Genomic DNA, 24,234 nt, shown 5'->3' with positions numbered 1-24,234 from the left:
GCTCCTCGTGAAGAATATGGGGATGTGGGGAAAGCAAAATGGGATTAGTGTAGGGTTAGTGTAACTGAAAGTTTATTGTTGGTTTAGAAAGTGAGTTAAAGGATTCATTTCTATGCTGTATCTCTGTCTGATTCTCGGATTCTTTGTGAGTGAAGAGAAGAGTTTCCATCAGCAAGGAAAGCTGCCTATCTCTCGGTGCTCCTTTGTTTCGATACACCTCCCTTATGGTCTGTCTGACCCTTTCTGATGATCTGTTCCCAGTCATCATTCAGCTTTAGCCTTTGTCTTTCTTTTCAGGAAGTGATGGGAATCTTCCCCTCTTCGCTCTAGAGGATAGTATCATCAAAACTCTTTCGCCTCAGATACTAATTGCAGCGTTCTCCTGCTGACCCAATCAAGCCCCGATCCTTGCTGTTCACTACTGTGCAGTGCAATGTTAAAGTAAATTAAAAAATATCAAAATATTGTTCTCTCCTGGTTTTGCCATGTGGGACCATTATTTATATATATATATATATATATATATTCCAATGAATCTTCAGTATAAAATGAGTGAACAAAGATGTTAAAAGAAAATGAGATGAACTTTTCTCAGAAGGATCAAGGATGTTATATTTGGGGAAATGCAAAGAAATTATAAAATAGATACTGCTGTTTTCTTCATTCTCTATTTTTGTGTTGCCTCTATACTGAGTGATATTGGGATGATGTGTGCCCAAGTAGCAGACACTACACATAACACATCTGGAGAAGGTCTGTGATGAGATAGGTTTATGCATAGCAAATTTGGCACCTTTAATATCAAAGTTAATAGCAATGCAATATTAGAAATGCAGGCACTAGTGACTGGTAAGAACTGTCTTCCCAGCCTTTCAAGACCTGGTGTATTATGATAAGAATCGACGAGTGAGACAGGTTAGCATACAACATATGGCTGCTTTACTTCAACACCACCAGAGAGTGTTATCAGGTATCCCACAATGCTTTATACCCGGAACTACGGCAAGGCTCAGCTGCCAAAACACAAATACTCAAAATGGTAAATACACCACATTACCCCCTTTTTAAAATGAAGGTAATCTTAAATAACTGAAATTAGCAAGTGCCTTATTACTAACAATAACCATTCCCAAAATTACTACTATGCAAAGTTACTTGTTATCACTAGCGACCCTCTTGTAGTTTTAACAAGTCTCAGTCCATCTGTGTGTTCATATTAATGAAAACAACTTAAACAACTAAACAGTCCTTCATGCCGAACATTTCCCCTTTTAAAAAAAAAAAAGAAGCTTAAGGGACATAGCGGTCTGGAGGCTTCCTGACCCTTGATGATCGGCGTGGACTCAGCGGCGCAGCAGCTGCAGCTGTACGGTCCACAGTCCCTGGCTCGCTGCATGATGACATGTCCTCCGGCTGTGCGGGTTGGCTCGGTGCAGAAGTGTCAGTGGTTGAGTTTTCAGTGTCCTGATCCAGTCCATCTCCCATGACTCTGAATCTCAGCTGATCTCCATGTCTCCTGTAGGTGATGTCGGTGTCTCCTCCTTGTACTTTGTAAGACACCGGTCCTGTTTGATCCACTATGACTCCAGGAATCCATTTGCGTCCTCCCCCAGCCGTATTGTATAAATACACTGGGTCATCCACTGAGAAACACCTGTCTGCTGCACGGAGGTCATGGTGAAACTTCTGCTTGTACTGTTTTTTACGAACAGCGGCTGCTGTGTCCGGACGGATGAAATCCAGACGGGTGCGCACGTGTCTGTTCAGAAACAGGTCAGCAGGTGACTGACCAGTAGTGCAGTTTGGTGTGGTGCGATACTGCATCAAAAAGATGGAGACCCTGTCCTCCACATCCATTGCGGTGTGTGTCAGCTTTTTCATTCCACCCTTGAATGACTGAACGTACCGTTCTGCCAGGCCATTCGAGGCAGGGTGACCAGGAGCACTTGTAGAATGAAGGATTCCATTCTGCTGCATGAAGTTTTTAAACTCCTCTGACGTGAACTGCGTTCCATTATCCGTGACAATGTGCTCCGGCAATCCATAAGCTGCGAACAGTCTTCTCAGTCGTGTGATAGTGGCTTGTGATGTGATGCTAGACATTTTAAACACCTCCAACCACTTGGAGTAAGCATCCACCACCAACATGAAAGTGTGTCCCAAAAATGGACCAGCAAAGTCTATGTGTAGTCTTTTCCAGCTCTGGCCAGGAAATTCCCATGGATGCAAAGGCACCTGACGAGGCATCCTTTGCTCCAATTGACATGACTCACATGCTCTGCAAACTTGCTCCACCTCTGCATCAACTTTAGGCCACCATACGTACTTGCGTGTTAGTGCTTTCATTTTCACAATTCCTGGATGGCCAGAATGCAGCTCCTTTAAAACAGTTTTTCTCAACTTTTCAGGAATCACCACTCTGGTGCCCCACAGGACACATCCTCGCTCTATTGAAAGTTCACATCTACGCGTGTGGAAAGCTTTCAGAGTCTCATCCACTTCAGCAGGCCAGCCATCCATGACAAATTTCAGCACCTTTGACAACACGTTGTCTGTGCGTGTTGCACGTGCCACTTGGTCTGCGTTCAGTGGAGCCTGCTCAAGATGTTCAGTTAACAGTGTGTATACGCTGTCAGTGATGGCTGTGGTCCCTGCGTCGTTTGTGTCAGGCAGCGGAACTCTTGAGAGGCCATCTGCATTACCATGTTTCCCTGAGGCACAGTACTCAATGTGATAATCATAGGCAGAGAGAATTATTGCCCATCTTTGGATTCGAGCTGCAGCCATGGTAGGCAGGCTTTTGTGTTCTCCAAACAGTGTTAGCAGGGGTTTGTGATCAGTCACAAGTTTGAATTTCCTCCCCCACAGGTATTGGTGAAACTTCTTTACACCAAAAATGAGCGCCAGTCCCTCTTTCTCAATCTGAGAATATTTCTTCTCAGCAGGGGATAATGTGCGTGATGAGAAGGCGATGGGGCGCTCCTCCCCTGTAGGCATTTTGTGTTGTATGACAGCTCCAATGCCATACGCTGAGGAGTCACAGGCCAGAGTGAGAGGAAGCTTTTGGTCATAGTGCACCAGGATCTTGTCACTTGTGAGCAGCGATTTGCACTTGTCAAAAGCTTTCTGCTCTCGACTTTTCCACTCCCACGACACCTGGTCTTTCAGCAACCTGTACAGGGAAGCAAGCACGGTGCTTTGGTTGGGCATGAACCGTCCATAATAATTCACTAGTCCCAAGAAAGCTCTCAGCTCTTTCACACAGGTGGGGGCTGGTGCATCCTTTATTGCTCTGACTTTCTCCGGTGACGGCTGAATGCCCTGGCTGTTTAACACATGACCCAAGTATTCGATTTGTTTCTTTCCAAACTCACACTTTGCGTCCCTGACTCTCAGTCCGCTCTCCTGCAGTCTCTGTAGCACTTTATGCAGGTTTTGCAGATGCTCTCGTTCAGTTTTTCCTGTGATGAGGAGATCATCCAGATACACCACTACATTCAGATCTTTCATGAGGTTCTCCATGATTCTTTGGAAGATGGAGGGTGCTGCGCTCACACCAAAAGCCAGTCTGTTATAGACAAATAAGCCTCGGTGTGTGTTAATGGTCAACAGTTTTTTTGATTCTTCCTCCAGAAGTACCTGCTGGTACGCTGAGGCGAGGTCAATCTTTGAAAACACCTTTCCTCCACTGAGGGTTGCCATCAGCTCCTCTATCCGTGGCAAGGGATAAGTCTCTGTAGTGGCAGCTTGGTTTACAGTGAGTTTGTAATCTCCACACAGACGGATGGTATGGTCCTTTTTTTCAACAGGAACAACGGGTGCTGCCCATTCACTATGTTTGACTGGAGTAATTATGTTGGCCTTTTCCAGTCGGTCCAATTCAGCCTCCACTCGTGCTTTCATGGCAAATGGCAGTGGGCGGCTTTTGCAAAACTTTGGGCGGGCCCCTGGTTCCACCAAAATTGTTGCTTTGACATCACGCAGAGTGCCAAGTTCATCTTTAAACACTTCAGCGTGTAACTCCAGTACATCCTGTATTGATGTCAGGTGAGGCATCTCCTTAATATGCTTTATGTCTTCCTGATGAGACTTGTCACTGGCATGTTTAATTTCTTTCCAGTTTAAGGTGAGCTTTTTTAACCAGTTCCTTCCACACAAAGCTGGTCCTGCTCCCTTTACCACAATCATTGGTAGCTGCTCACTCTGACTCTCATATTTGACAGTGGCTTCAAACTGTCCCAACACAGGAATAACCTCCCCTGTGTATGTCTTCAGTGTGACTTCAGCAAGCCCTAGTGGTTGCTTTAAAAAGGTGGTCTGAAACAGCTCCTCTGAGATAATGCTCACGGCAGCTCCGGTGTCAATTTCTAGTTTGACTTCTTTGCCATTAACCACAAAACATGCCCGGTATGCTTGTTTACAGTTGTTGCCATTTACTAATGAAAACATTGGCAACACTATTTCCTCCGCCTCCACATACTTTGTGTTTTTATCAGTCTGTCGTTTATATCTGCTCTGTGTCGGTGCCGCCGCCACTTTTCCTCTGCATGCCCTTTTAATATGCCCGGTTTTACCACAGTTGTAACACTTTGCATCTTTAAAGCGACACACCTGTGGGCTGTGATTTCTGCCGTTACATCTATGGCAGTTCCTCCCCGTTTGCTTAACCGTGTGCGCATCCACTTTATGCACTTGGTTCGGACGTACCTCGTGTCCCCGCAGCTGCTGCGTGTCTCTCTCCGCAGTCTCCATGCTGAGGGCGATTTCAAATGCCCGTGCAAAAGTCAGGTTGGACTCCGACAACAGCCGTCGCTGGCTTGCCTCATTACAAATCCCACTGACAAAACGGTCCCGAAGCGTCTCGTTCAACATCGCTCCAAACTCACAGTTAACTGCACACTGTTTCAGCTCCGCAACGTAACTGGTCACAGATTCATCCGCCCGCTGGTTGCATCGGTTAAAGCGGAATCTCTCCGCAATAAGCAAAGGCTTGGGTTCAAAATGAGTCTTTAAAATGTTCACAATGTCATCGTAGGACTTATCTTTTGGCTTCAGCGGCTGCACCAGGTTCCTTAACAGACCATATGTAGATGCTCCCATCACACTTAACAGAGTAGCTACTTGCTTCTCCACTGCAATGTCGTTAGCCTCAAAAAACTGCTCTAAACGTTCCACATACGCCGACCAAGACTCTGTCTTTGGGGCGAACTCCCCTATGGAACCTATGATAGGCATTTTCTGCTTGTTTTATCCTTGTCGCCAACTTTAACTGTGGTGTATTATGATAAGAATTGACGAGTGAGACAGGTTAGCATACAACATATGGCTGCTTTACTTCAACACCACCAGAGAGTGTTATCAGGTATCCCACAATGCTTTATACCCGGAACTACGGCAAGGCTCAGCTGCCAAAACACAAATACTCAAAATGGTAAATACACCACAGGTTAGTGTAACTGAAAGTTTATTGTTGGTTTAGAGAGTGAGTTAAAGGATTCATTTCTATGCTGTATCTCTGTCTGATTCTCGGATTCTTTGTGAGTGAAGAGAAGAGTTTCCATCAGCAAGGAAAGCTGCCTATCTCTCGGTGCTCCTTTGTTTCGATACACCTCCCTTATGGTCTGTCTGACCCTTTCTGATGATCTGTTCCCAGTCATCATTCAGCTTTAGCCTTTGTCTTTCTTTTCAGGAAGTGATGGGAATCTTCCCCTCTTCGCTCTAGAGGATAGTATCATCAAAACTCTTTCGCCTCAGATACTAATTGCAGCGTTCTCCTGCTGACCCAATCAAGCCCCGATCCTTGCTGTTCACTACTGTGCAGTGCAATGTTAAAGTAAATTAAAAAATATCAAAATATTGTTCTCTCCTGGTTTTGCCATGTGGGACCATTATTTATATATATATATATATATATATATTCCAATGAATCTTCAGTATAAAATGAGTGAACAAAGATGTTAAAAGAAAATGAGATGAACTTTTCTCAGAAGGATCAAGGATGTTATATTTGGGGAAATGCAAAGAAATTATAAAATAGATACTGCTGTTTTCTTCATTCTCTATTTTTGTGTTGCCTCTATACTGAGTGATATTGGGATGATGTGTGCCCAAGTAGCAGACACTACACATAACACATCTGGAGAAGGTCTGTGATGAGATAGGTTTATGCATAGCAAATTTGGCACCTTTAATATCAAAGTTAATAGCAATGCAATATTAGAAATGCAGGCACTAGTGACTGGTAAGAACTGTCTTCCCAGCCTTTCAAGACCTTGAGATATTCTGAGTAATTTGCAGTTGATTAAATACTTTCAATTTTTTTTTTACATTACATTAGTTGCTAATCTGCGCACAATTGGATCCTAAAGATAGCAATGAGACAATGATCAATGTTGTTGTTTGACAGAACTCCCTTGTGCTGGCGCTAAGTAGTGTCTTTGGGTTGTGTACCACCATGGGGATCAAACGGTCTCTCGCAGATTTAGTCTGTTTGAAAGTTTGCATCTCCAATAATGTAGCATTCCCTCTAATATTAGTTTAGTTTGTTTCTGGAATGGCACATGAATTCAGTCATTTGAATCAGAGAGAATGTTTAATGTTGGCTACAGAATCTTTCTCTTGGAATCCCCTAAATGTATGTGTTTGTTACACATATTTGCTTAATCTTAATTCAAATTTAATTGTATATCTGTGATTGATAGGGCTCTGCAATTGATGTGGGTATTCCAGATATTGGATAACATTAATGAATTTTAATGTTGGGTTTTCCAGTGGCTGTTTCTTTAAGCTGGGAATTGCTTAATTTACACAGATCCCTCAAGATAATCAACACTTTGTTATTCTGAATATAACATTGACAGTTGGGTCAGGTTTGTAAAAATTGCAATCGTAAAGCATTTTAGTTAACTATATCTTTAATTTTAGGCTGACCCTTTTGGGAGTAATGATCCTTTTACACTGGCAACTTCCAAAGGCCCAGGTGAGCTAATGCTGAATTATTTTTTCGTATGATGTGAATGCCTGTTTCGGAATAGTGATTGTACATTTCCCCTGGTGCAAGAACAGCTAACAGCAGAGAGTAATGTTTAGTTTCCAAAGCAGAAAAGAATTTATGTATCACTTTTTGCATCTCTTTCAGGTTACCCCAAGCTGTTTTGTGCAAAAGAAGCATTCTTGTAGTGTAATCACTAGTGTTACGTTGGAAATGTAAGAACCATCTTTCAGAGAGTAAACCACCACAGGCAACAGTTGGTAACCAGATAATCGGGTTTTAACGACATCGCTTATTGAACTATTAAATTTCTGGTTGTACACATAACGTGTGTGTACGTGCGTGTGTAGCAGTGGGTCCCTGTCAGTGGATAGGGTGATGACAAAACCAGGTATATATATATACTCAAAAAACAAACAATACTAATGTCCCAAATAGTAATGTCCCAAACATTATGGAGGGCACTGTAGATGACAAACAGTAACGAGCTCAGCACCGAACCCTGAGGCACACCACTAGTCACAGGCCTCCAGTCCGAGAAGCAACCTTCCACCGTTACCCTCTGCTTCCTTCCATGGAGCCAATTTGCAATTTATTCAGCTATATTTCCATGGATCCCATGTGATCTAACCTTCTAGAGCAGCCTACCATGCGGAACCTTGTCGAACGCCTTACTGAAGTCCATGTACACAACACCTACAGCTCTGCCCTCATCAACCTTTTTGGTCACGTCTTCAAAAAAATCAATCAGATTTGTGAGACACGACCTCCCAAGTACAAAACTGTGCTGACTATCCCTAATCAGCCCTTGCCTATCCAAAAACCTGTATATCCTATTCCTCAGAATACTCACCAGTAACTTATCAACAACAGATGTTAAGCTCACCGGCCTATAGTTCCCAGCATTTTCCCTGCAGCCCGTCTTGAAAAGAGGTACCACATTTGCCACTGTCCAGTCTTCCGGCACCTCTCCTGTATTTAAGGACGACTTGTAAATTTCAACCAGGGTTCCCGTAATTTCCTCTCTAGTTTCCCCCAATGTCCTCGGATATATCAGATCAGGCTCTGGAGATTTGTCTACCTTTAAACACGACGGTACCTTCAGTACTTCTTCAACAGTAACCCTGACTGGTCTCAAGTCACTTCCAGTGACTGCTCCAATTTCTTCCGTCCTACTGTCTTTCTCCTCGGTAAATACAGAGAAAAACTCATTTAGGACTTTGCCCATCTCCTGTGGCTCCACACAGAGGTGACAGGAAGCTTTGATTCCTGAGAGGTCCCACTCTCTCTCTAGTTACTCTTTTCCCCCTTATGTATTTATAAAATATTTTGTCCTTAATGCTACCCACCAGAGCTATCTCCTGGCCCCTTTTTGCCCTTCTGATTTCCTTTTTTAATTTACTCCTCAGTTCCCAAAACTCCTCCAGGAATGCACTTGATCCTAGCTGCCTGTACCTGTCCCATGCATCCTTCTTGTTTTTGACTAATGTCTCAATTTCCCTCGTTAGCCAAGCTTCCTTACGTTTGCCTGCTTTGCCTTTCACTCTAATGGAGACGTACACATCCTGAGCTTTCTTCAGTACAATTTTTAAAACATCCCACTTGGCCGATGTTCCTTTCCTTTCTAATAACCTGCTTATTGTACTGGCACCATTTGGTCAATCGGTCGATCTCACTTCGATACTCCGACTCATCACCATGTGCAATTCGTCCAACAACGGTGGTGTCGTCGGCGAACTTGAAGATGGAGTTCGCACTGCGTCCGGCTACACGGGCATGAGTATAGAGTGAGTAGAGCAGGGGGCTGAGACACAGCCTTGAGGTGCTCCCGTACTGATTGTTAATGAGGAATAAATATTTCTGCCAATTCGAACTGACTGGTCTGTGGATGAGGTTCCCAAACTGATGGTTACCCACAACAGTAAATGAGTCAGCTTTTCAGCATCAGGTGAAATCACTCTTCCCTTTAATACGGAAATATTCTCAATCTTAAAAGGAAGTTGCAAAGTAGGCTGAAGGATGGAAAATTCTGCCTGTGTCCAGCCCTTTCCTTGGACAATAAGTCATCGATGTGGTTCCAAAAAGTTTTCTTAAATTAATGGGGTAGGTTGTTCATTGGCCCAAAATTGCTGGTCATCTGACCCTGGACCACCTTGTTTGTTTCAACATGATCCTGCACTCATGTTCCCGTGGGAGTCTACATCCCAGCAATTCAGCTGGCAGAATTTTTGTAGAAGTCCTTGACAGCTGGCAAAGCCCACATGGGCTCACTAAGTATCAGTATTATTGAATAATATTTTCACCCCTTTTGTCAGTAGGTTGAAAGTTTAAGTTTCAGCTTACACTCAAATGTATCACATTTACATAATATGTATGCATGAGTCATACCGAAGACAGTCCGTGGCAGTGTGTTAAAGTATGAAAGGCATGTGACATGCCTTTGGCATTTACAAACACTTGAGACCTGTCGAGAAACAAAAGCATTAGAATTATGAGTTATTTTATATTTAAACGACTAAATTACATGCCCTTTTTAAAAATACTTACAATTTAAAGTTCCACTTAACCTTTCAACAGGCAATCAGTTTCTCTCATTCTTTTCAAAGTGGACTGCTGTGCTTGAACCTAGAGGAGTCCGAGCAGGATAATTTCCACCTGAAAGCTGGAAAGCCTGCAGGAGTTGGTGTTCACTGTTGGAGTCGATGAAGAGTCCACCTGTGTGGGGAAATTATACTGCTTGCAAATTAAGCCTGTGCTAGCGCTGGAGACTTGGATGTGTTCCATAGGCATTTATTGAATTAATGTTTTCCTTTTTCCTACAGCCTTTCTGTGCTTTTTGAAATGGATTAAATAAAAGGATACAGTATTGTTTATCTAGTTTTTTTGCTGCTGGTCTAAAGTTAGTTGACACAGTAAAGAATGCAGTAGATCAACAAAATCATTTTGGGTTATCGGTAATTTGAGTGAGCAGGAAACCTTGTGACAGAAGCACTTCACTTTGGAATAAAAGAAAGATAGATCAGAGTGTTTTCCAAATGAGAAAGCTGGAGATGTGAAGGAGCAAACAATTTGTGAGGATTCAATGACCAAAATCACATGAAATCAGTGTATAAAGTTGTTTATGTTATCTTTTATTTTAAAGTCCTTAGGAGAAAAATGTTTATGTATTTGAATTGTAACAGGCTGCTGAGACAATATTTGGAAAAATAGCTCATGCATGGCATTTCAGGATTAATATTTAGAGTAGACATTTTGAAGTCCTTGGGATACAAAAGTTTATGTATTTCAATTGTAACAGGCTGGTGAGAAATATTTAGAATGGTTGTTGTCCAGATCCGTCAGAATGATATTGGGACTAAGAGGGCAAAATGAAGACGGTTTGCATTGACAAAGCTTTCCTTGAATGCTTGTGCAGTTTAACATTTCATTGTCAGCAATGATTTGACGTTGACCTGTATGTCGCACGAGCTACTGCATCCAGCATGTTCAGATTGTAATGCTGATAATCATGTTTGCATTTATTTCCATGCCATCACGTTTTGTAACATTCATTGAGAATAAAATAAGGTCTAACTTTAAGAGTGTTTATTTATCATAGGCACTGGATATGAACTGGAAGAATGAAATTCATACTTGGTGCTGTTTTAATATATAATCATTCCATGCATGATATAATTAGGGCTTTGGAATTATGTGGTTTAATTGAACCCAATAAAAACACACAAACTGAAACACAAAATAGATATGGAAGAAGCATATTTAATATAGTTCTCTTTAAATAGATATGCACTGATACACAATGTGTAAATTTACTTACTTTAAATTTTGAAGTCCTTAAAAAATGGACTATATTTCTTTATTTTGAATCTGCCATAAAAGTGTATAGATTATTTTTATCTCCATTTCTGGAGAAGCAATATGTAGCTGAGCATTGGAAAAGCATTGAGTTTTGAGATTAAGGACAGTAACATTAATGTTTACAACAAAACTAAGTTGAGCAGGGAATTGAAGTTGCTTCAATTGAAAAGATCGATCAAATAGGACCATTGGCATCCGAGGGATGAAGATATCATTATGGCCTCAGTTACACCTGGTAGTAACTTTGAACTGATAATCTTGTGCCATTGTTTAGAGTACATCCAAATTCCTGTGTAACATGATTAGACTCATTTCAGTCCAAGATTATGTGATGGTACACCAGGTGCTGACAGAGAGTTTAAAAATTCAGCAGGAAAAGGTACAGCTATCAATGTCTGTCACACTGTTACGAGATTTATATTGGACAGGTTGACCAGGAAGCTTCAAAAGAAGGTCTTTATTCGTGGCCCGTACTGTGCTGTTTTTTTAATGCTAAATTGTACTTTCAAGCAACCATTGGTAATTCAAATAGTGTTGAGTGACATTTGGGAAAACAGCTGGCTTCAGTTCACAAAGTGATGTAACTATCCAGCCCAGGCATTTCATTGAAATTTTCAATTTCGCTTTATGCTTCAGGTAGATCAAAAGTACATGGGTCAGGTCCACTCAAATATTAAGTTCCTTAGAAAAAGATCTGAAAACCCCCCATAACTTTTCAATGAGCAAAATTAAAATTATGATTTCTTTGGGCTATGGAGGGGCCCCTATGGAATGGGTGGAGGGTTAGAAAAACTAAGAGTGTCATACACTTAACATATTTTTAATAATCAGATTTCTCGGTTATTACTGCACTATGTACGGGACACAAAGGCATTCTATTTTATGAATGTATTTTTAGACAATTAGGATTTGATATATTCTAGTATCTGAAAACTAGTTTTCAGAGAACAATGGAGACTTGTATTAGCCCATTTTAGCCAAGAGTCAGGTCAGGAGTGTTTTATTGTCATATGTCCCGATACGGAGTAATGGAATTCTTACTTGCTGCAGCACAACCGATAAGTAAATGTAGTGCTCTGTGAACACCATAATAAACCACAAAAAAGTTCAGTGTAACTCTTTGTATGTGTGTATGTATGTTTGGAGGTTGTAGTGTTTAATAGCCTGATGGTTAGATAGTCTGAATAGTATAAAGTCTGAAATTATAGGCATCCATATTCGCCAGTCCTTTTGACTTATCTCTTGGTGTCTTAAAGATTCTGCGTGATGTTCTCTTGCTCCCATGATTTTCCTAAGTTGTAAAACTAATAGAGCTTAGCTAAATCAAATTCCTGAATTTATAACTGCTTATTTTTCCAGCAGTTAACCAGTTGCTTACCAGTGGTACCACACAAAGAACCAGAGTAACAAAGTTTCATTCTTCCAAACTCTGATCTGTCTTCTCTTGTATGTATACATTCCAATGGCATTATGCTTACCAAGGTTCCCAAGCATAGATACTCCTTTATTTCAGCAAGTTAGTTTTTAATGAAGTTAGGGTTTTACTTATTTCTCTTTCCCTTCCCTTTTCTCCCCAGTCTTTCATGGTGAATTCTAACCCATGCTGCAGGAACCCACATCCCATGGAGTTATACATGCAAAAGTGTCACAGTGTAATAACAATGTTTTATATTTCAAGTATTTTCTTTTCTTTTGTGAGGCAATACTGAACAGAATGGGGTGAACCTAAAGTTACAACTAGATAATTGTGGGGAAACTGGAAGCTTTTAGAGGAGTGGTGTTCAACCACTTAGCATGGTAGTCTTTGTTGTTCAATAATTAAAGTACATTGTCACTTATTCAAAATATAAGTAGAATCAGAGGCATGCCATTTTGCCTGTTGTACAATTGAAATAAAATTGTTGCCGATCTTTTACTCATTACCACCATCTGCACGAACCTTTGGTTCATTTAATAGCAAACAAATATTTATATAATGGAGAAAGCAGATACATTTGAATTATATTCCATTGCTACTTTAGTAAAGTATTAGTGTTACAATAATCTTTGAAAGATTTCCTATAGGTTTGCAGTTTATGAAATAGTGAGAATATGTGTTAGTAAGGTTAGTTTGTGCTGTGCACCATTTGCTGCCTCCGTGCACTAAAATACTTCTCTAGATTTTAAACAAGTTTCATGTGACTTCCCCTTAGACAACTGGGCTCCTTTCAGAGACTGGGTGTGCTGGGAACCATTGATGATTGAAAGGCGTTCTTGAGTAAGCACGGTTAACTTATTTAAGCAATCACTTACTCTGTACGATTTCAAGGAACTATTGTGGTTTTTCTGACCGGCTGATGATCGAATAAGCAAACCCTGCACATTTTATAATGATGACATTCATTAATAGCTGAACTAATTTCTCTTCCCATTCCTCTCCCCTCTCGCAGGGCTATAGCACATAATTTAGTTTCAATTTTCAAGGCATATGTTTGACGTTGTAATATATTGTTTGATTTTGTAGTTAAATAGTTAAAATATAGTAACTTACAAAGTAGAGTTGGTTGGTGCATGAGCATTGTAGTACTGGTTGGAAAGGTTTAGAGGGATATGGGCCAAATGTGGTCAGGTGGGACAAGCATAGATGGTGCTTCTTGTTTGGTATGGATAAGTTGGGCTGAAGGGTCTGTTTCCTTGCTGCATGACTCTAATGACAGCAAAAACAAAGCACTAATCGTGACTATGGAATTTAAATTCGATAATTAATTGGTCATTTTTAGTCTTCTATTGATAATCATGTAACTGCTTGATTGTCATTCAAACCCATCAAGTTCATAAACATCTTTAAGAGAGGAATTTTTTCAATCTTACTCATTCTGGCATATATGTCGCTCAAAATCTATGACAATATGGGTGACTGCAAAATAGACTAGAAAATCATTCTGGCAAAGACAATTGGAATGTATAATAACTGTTGACCTTTGGGATGACTGCATCCCAAAAAATGAACTAAAATATACGTGAAGAAATAGGTAATTTCCATAGTAATCTATAATGCTGGAAAGTGACACAGAGAATAAAGTTTTGAAAACAGGAAGTGCACACAGGTGTAGGACTTTAATATAATAGTTGTTGATCATACAAAATTTTGAAAAATGAACTGTGAAGCGGGACACGAGTGTCAAGCAAAGCCAATGAAGCGGGACACGTGCCAAGCAAAGTTTTCTTTATTCGCCATACAGCTCCCCAAACCCCCAAGCAGTTGAACTCCTTCTGGAATTCCACTACAAACTGCCACTCCTCCCCATTCCAAGTTCCGTGACCCGAGCCGAGGGTTCGCACCTTGCGTGGCTCACCACCAGGGACCGCCACAGGACCGCCCCCAGAATCAGAGGCACGGAACCAAACGGGAAGACGAACGAGGCGGCCGGACCTCGTGGATACGTCCTCACGCACTGGGGACATGCCCGGTAAGGACGAATTCGGAAACAACCGAGACGGCCAACGCCCCCGACGACGAGGCTGGGCACTGGCTCCCGAAGGTTCAAATGGGCTGGCTTCAAATGAGCCACCAACACAGTCTCCCGCCAACCACCCATGTCCAAAACAAAAGTAGTAGGCCCATGCTGCAGCACCCGAAAGGGACCCTCATATGGGCGCTGCAAAGGTGACCTGTGGGTGTCGCGGCCCACAATAACATACGAACAGTCCATGAGAGCTAGCGGCACATGGGCAGGAGCCACCCCATGGCGTGAAGTCGGGACAGGAGACTGGGCACCGATTTTCTCTCGCAAGCGGACCAACACAGATGACAGCCGACTATAGAGTCCGAGACATCCACCGCTAGGGCTGTAGGGGCGTCGACCCGCGGATGCACCAGCATCGTCGCCCCTTCGCCCCGTCAAAAGGCCACCAACCCAGTAGACTGGGGAAGATACACCGTCGTGTGGTGAAGCTGTGTCCCCAACAGGCGAGCCATTGCGGACCACAGCTCAGACGTGAACTGGGCACCCTGGTCCGAAGAAATGTCCAGCGGCACCCCGAAACTGGCAATCCAGTGGGCCACGAGGGCGCGAGGACACGAAAGGGCAGAAGTGTTCATGAGGTGGAATAATCTATGCCTGGGGCCACGCAGAGGATGGCCTCATTAGCTGGGCCGGACAGGGCGTCAGCAACCAGGTTATATTTGCCTGCAATGTGGCGGATGTCGGTCGTGAATTCGGAGATTGCCGTGATCTGGCGCTGCTGCCGAGCGGACCAAGGATCTAATACCTTAGCGAATGCAAAGGTAAGGGGCTTATGATCAGTGAAGGCAGTAAAGTCCCGGCCCTCCAGGAAATAGCAGAAGTGTCGTGCTGCAAAGTGCAAGGCGAGGAGCTCCCGGTTGAACGTGCTGTACTTCCGCTCCGCCGGGTTAAGCTGGCGACTAAAAAAAGCCAGAGGCCGCCAGTGACCGTCGAGAGACTGCTCCAGCATGCCGCCGACCATGGAGTCCAAGGCATCCACCGCTAGGGCTGTAGGGGCGTCGACCCGCGGATGCACCAGCGTCGTCGCCCCTTCGCCCCGTCAAAAGCAGCCACCCCGTCGTCGTTCCACTGCTCTTCCCACCGCTTACTAGTTAGCAACTGAAAGAGCGGCCGCATTATCTTTGCCGCCGCCGGGACAAATCGGTGATAAAACGTGACCATCCCTACAAACTTCTCAAGGCCCCGCACTGTGAAAGGCCGCGGAAACTGGCAAATGGCCTCAACCCTGTCCAGGAACGAAACAGCACCGTGTTGCACCACACGGTGGCCCAGAAAGTCGATGGCACGGGGGCCGAACTGGCATTTGACGGAGTTGATGATGAGACATTCGTGTTCTTGTTCTATGTCTGCATAAAACTTCAGAGTCTTCAAGGTACAACAGAAGTCTTTATTACAGTAACACAATGCTGGCAGCAAGACAACTAAAATGGCTGCAACCACACGAGCTGACTGCACACTCACACACTGTGTACAGCCAAGATAACTATGTACAAAACATCTCTCTTTGTCCTGTGCAGCGCCACCTGCAGCACGGGAGGAGCAACGGGTCCTCCCACCCTACACGGTCCACCAAACATCACACTCCCCCTTTCCAGTTTGAACGTCTCTATTCTTGAATGAGTCGCCCTTGGGGGAATACCACGATTGCCACGTGTCGATCGACGAGGGACCACAGGCAGATCGGCGGGGAGTTCGTCTGGTGGAACTTCGTCAGGCCTGGGGAGGGGCAAATCAGGCACTCCAGTGTCCACACAATTCGGCACTGGGATGTTCGACTGCTTGGTTCTGGTCAGGCTCTGCACAGTCTTTGTTGGAGGAGCGCGGCTTATTAATTGGTCATCATGCCGTCGGCACTGTCCTTGTCCTTGGACGGTGTACATTTTGGTTCCAATGTGAGCCAGGATCCTGCTAGCGCACCATTTGTTTTGCTTGGTCGTATAATTGCGGTAATATACGTAGTCGCAAATGTCGAATTTGGACCTGTTCGACTTCGTTGGCTGAGTGCGCACCGTGTAAGAGTTACAGGTCGGGTTCAAAACTGATAGGGGAGAGCGCATTTGACGTCCGAGCATCATCTCCGCAGGAGTTCGACCGGTAGTGCAGTTTGGAACGGTTCGATACTGCTGTAAGAAATCGTGCAATGCCAATTGTTTCGATTTATTTTCAATTCCGACAGCACGTTTTATGGCTTGCTTGAAAACGCCGACGAGCCGCTCTGCTCACCATTTGAGGGTGGATGAAATAGTGCTGATGTCAGATGCATGATTGAGTGATATTTGCACCAGTCACTGAACATTTGTGAGGCAAATTGGGGTCCATTGTCGCTTACGATTGTTAAGGGCAATCCCCAAATGGCGAACAAATCGTCAAGCGCAGAAGTGGTTGTTTCGGTGGTTGGATATTTATTCATTTGGATAACATGTGGCCATTTCTATTGGGCATCCATGAGGACCAGCCACATGCCCTCCAGGAACGGTCCTGCAAAATCTCTGTGGATTCGCTGCCATGGTTGGTCGAAGACAGGCCATGCGGAGGTCTTTTCCGGCGGATTCGGCGCTGTTTCGGCACATGGTGTGCAGTCCTTGCAGTGGTCGGCTATATCGACCTCGATATTCGGCCACCACACATGCATGCGGGCGAGCGCCTTCATTCGCACAATTCCAATGTGTGTCTTGCGCAACATTTTTAGAATTAGCGATCTCAGTTCCGTCGGAATGATCACTCGACAGTTGCGGACCAGAATGCCATCCTTGGAGCAGATTTCCGTTTGTGCATTCTGGAATGAGCGGAATTCCTTGTCGAGCTTGGGACTGTTCGGCCACCCCTGAGTGACAAAATGTCGTACCTTCGACAAAATGGGGTCTGTGCTTGTATAGTTGGCGACCGTCCTTGCGGAGATGGGGAAATCGGCGATGACCCGCATGTCGAGCAAGTTCACGTCCGTCTCAATTTCCATAATTGCCTCATCTTTATCAAACGTCAGGTCGGGTCCAATCGGTAGACGAGACAGTGCAGCGGCATTGGCATGCTCGGCAGACTGTTGGTAAATGATGCGGTAATCATATCCCATCATGATCAGGGCCCAACGTTGTAGACGCTGCAACGTCATGACAGGCAAACTTTTCTCCGGACTGAAAATAGTCAGCAGCGGCTTGTGTTCGGTGATGAGCAGGAACTGTCGCCCACTCAAATATTGGTGGAACTTCCGGACACCAAACACGATTGCCAGTGCTTCTTTCTCCACTTGACTGTAGTTTTTCTCGGCGGTCGTCAGCTTTTGGATGCGAATGCGATTGGTTCTTCCTTGTCGTTCGGCGCCGTTTGGGAGATTACAGATCCAAGACCATAAAGCGATGCATCGGCGGCCAGCGAGAATGGCTTCGATTGGTCATAGTGGACCAAATGCGTCTTCTGGGTGAGCATCTCCTTCAACCTGGTGAATGCATGGTCACACTCTTTGGACCAGTGCCATTCGACGTCCTGTTTTCGCAGGTTGTTCAATGGTGCGCACAAAGTCAAAAGTGCCGGTATGAACTTGCCATAGTAGTTCACCTTGCCAATGAAGCTTTCAAGCTGCTTCATATTTTCAGGCGTCGGCAATTTCACAATGGCGTCCACTCTTTCTTCCGATGGCTTCAGACCACTTGCCGAGATCACATGTCCGAGATATGTGACCTGTTTTCAGAAGACTGCGTACCTGTCCATGCACAACTTCATGCCGTAGTTGTTCGGTGCCGTGAGGACCTGTTTTAGGTTCTGCAGGTGTTCTTCCTCTGTCCGGCCGGTGACAATTATGTCATCCAAGCAGGCGGCTACGTACGGAATCTCGGCAACCAGATTGTCAGCCAGTTTCTGGAAGATGGCCGGCACTGGTGCCGGTCCAAATGACAATCGGTTTTATCTGAACAGTCCCTTGTGCGTGTTGATCACGAGCAGGTTTCTGGTCTCGTCGTCTAGTTCAATTTGGAGATACGCGTCGGACATGTCCAATTTCGAGAAGTACTGTCCTCCTTGCAGCTTGACGAACAACTCGTCCACTCTTGGTATGGGGTGTTGATCGATGTGCAATTGAGGATTTACAGTCACTTTGTTGTCCACAGATGTGCACCTTGCCGCAAGGTTTCTGAACGACAACTATGGGTGTGGCCCATTCTGAATGGTCCACATGGGTAATAATTCTAATTTCTTCAAAACGGCAGAGTTCCTTGTCGACGCCGTCCATCCGACTGGTCTTGGTTTGAAGAACTTAGGGACAGCATCGTCTTTGAGTATGAGCCGTGCCTTCATCTTTGTGCAATGCCCGAGTCCAGGTGAAAAAACGCCGGAATCTGGTCAAGAACCTTCTGCAGGTTGTTCTCGCACTTGCTGACCATGTTGCAGTCTGTGGTAGATAACAATGCCATAGTTGATCCATCGTAGATCAAGGCATTCATGTCAAGTTTGAAAGCACGAATCCAGTCGATGGCACAAAGGCGGGCGAAGACGCTGCTGCTGCTGGAGCTCCCCATGTCGGCCCCCACCCAGGGCAGGGCCTGCGAGCTTCTGATATCCACGCGGCTGGAAGTAGCCTCCGGAGACGAGTTGCATCCGCTCCCGCAGCATCCGATGGCAGCCAGCGCCGCAGGTGGTGAGTCCGGTCCACGGGCTCTGTGAACCAGAGTGCAGGTGGTCCCAGCTGGAGGCCGCCAGCTCCAGGTGTTTGGCCGATGGTAGGCCGCAGCGGGAACAGAGACACGATAGGTCGCATCTCCGTTCAGAAGATACAATTTTACAGTTTTACAGTTTCCCCCCACCCCCACATAACACTCAAGTCTTTATTACAGTAACTCAATGCTGGCAGCAAGACAACTAAAATGGCTGCAACCACACAATCTGACTGAACACACACACACTGTGTACAGCTAAGATAACTGTGTACAAAACATCTCCCTTTGTCCTGTGCAGCGCCACCTGCTGCACGGGAGGAGTAGCGGGTCCTCCCACCCCACACGGTCCACCAAACATCACAGAGACCATACTCGCTGAGGCGCTGGCACAACAAACGGAGGTGGGCGCACTGTTCTTGCCGAAAGCGACTAGCCAGGAGGATATTGTCCATGTAAATGAAAAGGAAATTGAGTCCCACGACCCACAGTGTCCATCAGGCATTGGAAGGCCTGCACAGCATTCTTAAAGCCGAAGGGCATATGCAGGAACAAACAACCAGAAAGGGGTGATTATAGCCATTTTGGGCACGTCCTCCGGCCGCATGGGAATCTGGTGATAACCCAGGACCAAGTTGACCTTCGAAAAGAATTTAGCCCCAGCCAGATGGGAAGAGAAGTCCTGCAGGCGTCGTTTAGGCGGCGGTAGTTGCCACAAGGCCTCCAGCCCCCGGAGGCCTTCGGTACCATGTGCAGCGGCGAAGCCCATTGGGCATCCGAGCGTAGGACAATTCCCATAGCCTCCTTGTTGCGAAACTCCGCTTTGGCAATCTGGAGCTTGTCGGGGGGGCAGCCTGCGGGCGCAGGCGTGGAGCGGTCGTCCTGAAGTAAGAATGTGGTGCACCGCACCATGTTTCGGGCTGGCCAAGTGGAATTGTGGAGTCAAAATTTCAGGAAAGTCCCCCAAAATATGGAACGCCAAAATTTGGGCGTTTAATGGTAAAACGTTGACTATTGAGTTTTTCTGCTGTTTTGCTATTTGAATGAAATTAGTCTTGAGTTTAACTTTTGAGAGTAAAACTCTTTTCAGTCCTGGGAGAAATTGTAAGTATGTGACGAACAATTGCAAATAGGTAAAATATATATTTGTTTTAACAAAACCCTCATTTATCTGTGCCGTATTACTTTTGTTGCCATTCCTTTGTCTGGCCGTATAAACTTAAAGTTCGTAAGCTACGACCCCTGCTAACCAACGGCACTAATGTTTCACGTTAGTTTCAACATTTAAAACCTATTTTTGTGTTAAATTTTGTATTTAATATCAAAGGATATTCTAACATAATTTGTAGCCAATTAAATACTTTTGAACTTATTGTTTTTATATCATAAATGCAGCAAGCACTTTGTAACTAAATTGCACGTTCCTATTTCCCCAGTATTAGAAGTTTCTTTATTTCTTTTAAGTATTGAATGCTTTGGAATAGCTTTGCCCCCACTCCCCCACTGCCTCCTCTTTCCCACTGACCACGTTTTGTCACTGCCCCTTCTAGCAATGTCCTTTTATAGTACTTTGTTCTGAATGGAAGGTGCCAGGTTATGCCATAGCAGAGTGAACTATTGTATTGTTCACACTTTCAAACCTTATGGCTGAGTAACAGAAAAGTATGATACACATAAAATACCAATAAACGGGAAAGTGATACTCTTTATTAATGGTAATTCCAATTATTATTATCTCTTTTGTATTGTATTTATTTAAAGAATGTTGAGCAGCTTTATCCAATCTTATGGTTGTTCTTTTTATGTACAATGGTAATTTAGATTTAGATTTAGATTCTACAGCGCGGAAACAGGCCCTTTCGGCCCACCAAGTCCGCGCCGCCCAGTGATCCCCGCACATTAACACTATCCTACACACACCAGGGACAATTTTTACATTTACCCAGTCAATTAACCTACAAACCTGCAAGTCTTTGGAGCCCCCTTCTTTACACCTTGTGCATCCACAACTGTGCAGCCATGTACAAATCTAATTCAATTTATAAATTTGCAGGCGAAGCTACCGTTGTGAGTCAGATATAAAATAATGATGAGACGGAGTACAGGAAGAAGATTGGGAACCTCGTGACCTGGTGTCGAGACAACAGCGTTTCAATGTCAGCAAGACAAAGGAGATAGTGATCGACTTCAGGAAGAGAAGCGATACACATACCCTGGTTTGCATTGACGGCGCCGAAGTAGAGTAAATTACTCCTGGACCATCCATATTGAAACAATGACCAAGAAAGCACACCAACGACCCCACTTCCTTAGAAGGCTTACGAAGTTTGGCATGTCCCCAACAACTCTCACCAACTTCAACAGATGCGCCGTAGGATGCATTTTATCAGGATGCATCACAAAATGGTTTGGGAACAGCTCCATTCATGACAGCAAAAAATTGCAGAGAATTGTGGACGCAGCCCAGACCATCACACAACCCAACCTCCTTTCTGAGAAGGGTCTCGACCCGAAATGTCACCTAATCCTTTTCTACAGGGTGTCTGACCTGCTGAGTTACCCCAGCTTTTTGTGTCTATCTTCCTTTCCATTTACTCCATTTACACCTTGCGCTGCCTCGGCAAGGCTGCCAACACAATTGAGGATGAGTCATACCTTTGCAACTCCCTCTCTCCCCTCTCCCATCAGCCAAAAGGTATAGAAATATGAAAATGCACACTTCTGGATTCAGGGACAGTTTCTTCCCAGCTGTTATCAGGCAACTAAACAATCCTATCAACAAATAGAGAGCAGTCCTAAGCTACGATCTACCTCATTGGAGACCCTTAGACAATCTTTATCGAACTTTACTGGATTTTATCTTGCACTAAACATTATTCATGTTATTCCCTTTATCATGTATCTGTACACTATGGATGGCTCGATTGTAATTATGTATTGTCTTTCCACTGACTGGTTAGCAAGCGACAAATGTTTTTCACTGTACCTCGGTACACATGACAATAAACGGAACTCAACTCAATTCATTGGTTTCACTACGTACTTTGGCTTGCACTATTATGGTCTGGTCATCTGGTATAACTGATAATTTATTGTATTATTGTTGTCTATTTATTCAGCATGTTGTTGCCTTAATGTGACTGTAAAGCTGCAGCAAGTAAGAATTTCATTGCTCCAGTCCCAATGCATATTACAATTAAACTTTTGACGCTTGAAATGAAGATGGGATTAAGGTCACTAATATTGCTTTTAATCCGTTTGTGTAAATGCTTACAGATCCTTTCGGAACGTTGGATCCTTTTGGAACCAGTGCCTTTGGGAGTGGAGGATTCGCTGACTTCACCCAGATGTCTAAGGTAAACTATATGTTGAACCATTAGTGCAATTATTTATATTCATATTTAGACAAGTGAATTTCCAGAGAAACTCAGAACATAGGGAATACCACTTAGGGTGCAGCACCAATGCTGTTGGTTCAGGTACTGCGATCAATGTGGGACAATGCGAGACCTAATCCGAAGAAAAGAAGCTGAACACGTAAATAATGGGCAGTCAGTTTGGGAATTGTGACCATAACTTGCGAAGATTCAAAGTAGTTGTGGAAAGGGATAAGGATAGTCTGGAAATTAAGGCCTGAATTTTTGGATGGGGGTTGCTTAAAACTGAAATCAGCAGGGCAACAAGGGCTACAACATATCACTGTTACATACATTAAGGAATATCCAAGGCATTGTTTCACAAGGCGAAAAACATTATGGTGGACATGGACATAGAAAATAGGTGCAGGAGCAGGCCATTCGACCCTTCGAGCCAGCACCGCTGATCATCCAAATCAGCACCCCATTCATGCTTCCTCCCCACATCCCTCGACTCCGTTAGCCCCAAGATTTACATCTAACTCTCTCTTGAAAACATCCAGTGAACGATTTCAGTTGAGATGGTGAAATTCTAGGGCATAATCGAATAAAAAGGTTTTAGATGTCAGAAGTATTCAAATCTTTGCTGATCATGGGTGAGGTGCCAAATGACTGGAAGTCAGCAAATGTGCATTTATTCAAGAAAGGTAACAGATATAAGCCAGATAATTATAATGTTAGTGGCAGCGAAATTATTGGAAAATATTTGGAAGGACAAGATTAATCTGCACTTGAAAAGGCAGGGATTGATTGATGGTAGATCCTATATGACTAATTTAATTATTTTGAAGTTACTAAATATATTAAGTGTGGTTGAAGTGATTTGTATTTCAGTAAGGCCGTTGACAAGGGTGATAGTGGAGGATGAATGGGAGCCTGTGTCCAGCATGTGGATCTGTGCTGAGACTTTGCTGTTTGAATTGAATATTAGGAGGTATTATTAAGTTTGTAAATGGCATTACAATCGGAAGTGTTGTTGATAGTGAGGAAGGCAGTCTCAGGCTATGAATGATACTGATCAGTTGTTATTGGGTAGGGCAATGACAGATGAAATTCAGTATTGATTAATCAGAAGTCTTGCAGTTTATGTCTATCTAATAAGGGGAGGGGACATATCATGAATGGTAGAGCATTAGAGACTGTTGACGAACAAAGTGACCCTGGTATGAAAGTTCAAAGTTTCCTAGAGGTGGCACCATGGGCAGTGAAGAATGCAATGGGATTATTACTTTCATTAGTCAGGGCATTGATATTAGAGCAGGGACGTCTAGATACTGCTGTATAAAACATTGGTTGGGCAACAGCAGAGGTATTGTGTACAGTTCTGGTCACTACACCATAAAAAAGATTTGATTGCACTGGAAAAGGTGTGGAGGAGTTTCATCAGGATTTTGTTTGGTATGGAAGTTTCAGTTATGAGGAGACTGAACAGGCTAGGTTTGTTTTCCTTGGATTAAATGAGTCAAAGATGGACCTATATGTACATAATTTATGAGGTATATAGGTAGGGTAGATGGTATGAACCCTTTCTCATGAGACAAACATCTGAAACCAAAGATCATGGGTTTAAGGAAGAGTAAAATGTTTAAGAGGGGATCTGAGCACGTTTATTCATCCAAGGGTTCTGGAGTATGTTGCCTAAGCTGGTGATACTCTCACGCCATTTAACGAATATGTGGGTGAGCTCTTGATCTGTCTGACTCTATGACAAGAGTGGCTTGTATGCATGCAAATTGTTATCTTATATTTACCACACCCTGCAATCCCCAACCAACACATTTGACTAAGAAAAGGGCAACATCTCTATTTGCAGCAGATGT

At 43.8% G+C, this 24,234-nt stretch overlaps 1 protein-coding gene across 9 annotated transcripts in view; it reads left to right on the top strand.

The window, feature by feature from the left end:
- The window catches only part of eps15l1a (epidermal growth factor receptor pathway substrate 15-like 1a), a 207,958-nt gene that overhangs the window by 88,140 nt on the left and 95,584 nt on the right, over positions 1–24,234 (top strand). For 7 of the 9 annotated variants that reach the window (XR_013549081.1, XM_078423955.1, XM_078423948.1 and 4 more), the window contains 2 exons: positions 6,925–6,979; positions 22,275–22,354. Coding sequence is in view for 8 of the 9 variants with exons in the window: in XM_078423955.1 (XP_078280081.1) it covers positions 6,925–6,979; positions 22,275–22,354 (135 nt within the window). In the remaining variant the exon portion in view is untranslated. Of the gene's footprint in view, positions 1–6,924; positions 6,980–9,597; positions 10,558–21,051; positions 21,754–22,274; positions 22,355–24,234 lie in introns of those variants that run through there. The other 2 variants (XM_078423953.1, XM_078423954.1) reach the window with 2 other exon arrangements.

Source organism: Rhinoraja longicauda, chromosome 28 (genome assembly GCF_053455715.1).
Source record: "Rhinoraja longicauda isolate Sanriku21f chromosome 28, sRhiLon1.1, whole genome shotgun sequence".
NCBI classification, from domain to species: Eukaryota; Metazoa; Chordata; class Chondrichthyes; order Rajiformes; family Arhynchobatidae; genus Rhinoraja; species Rhinoraja longicauda.
This window is presented reverse-complemented; position numbering and strand designations above follow the sequence as displayed.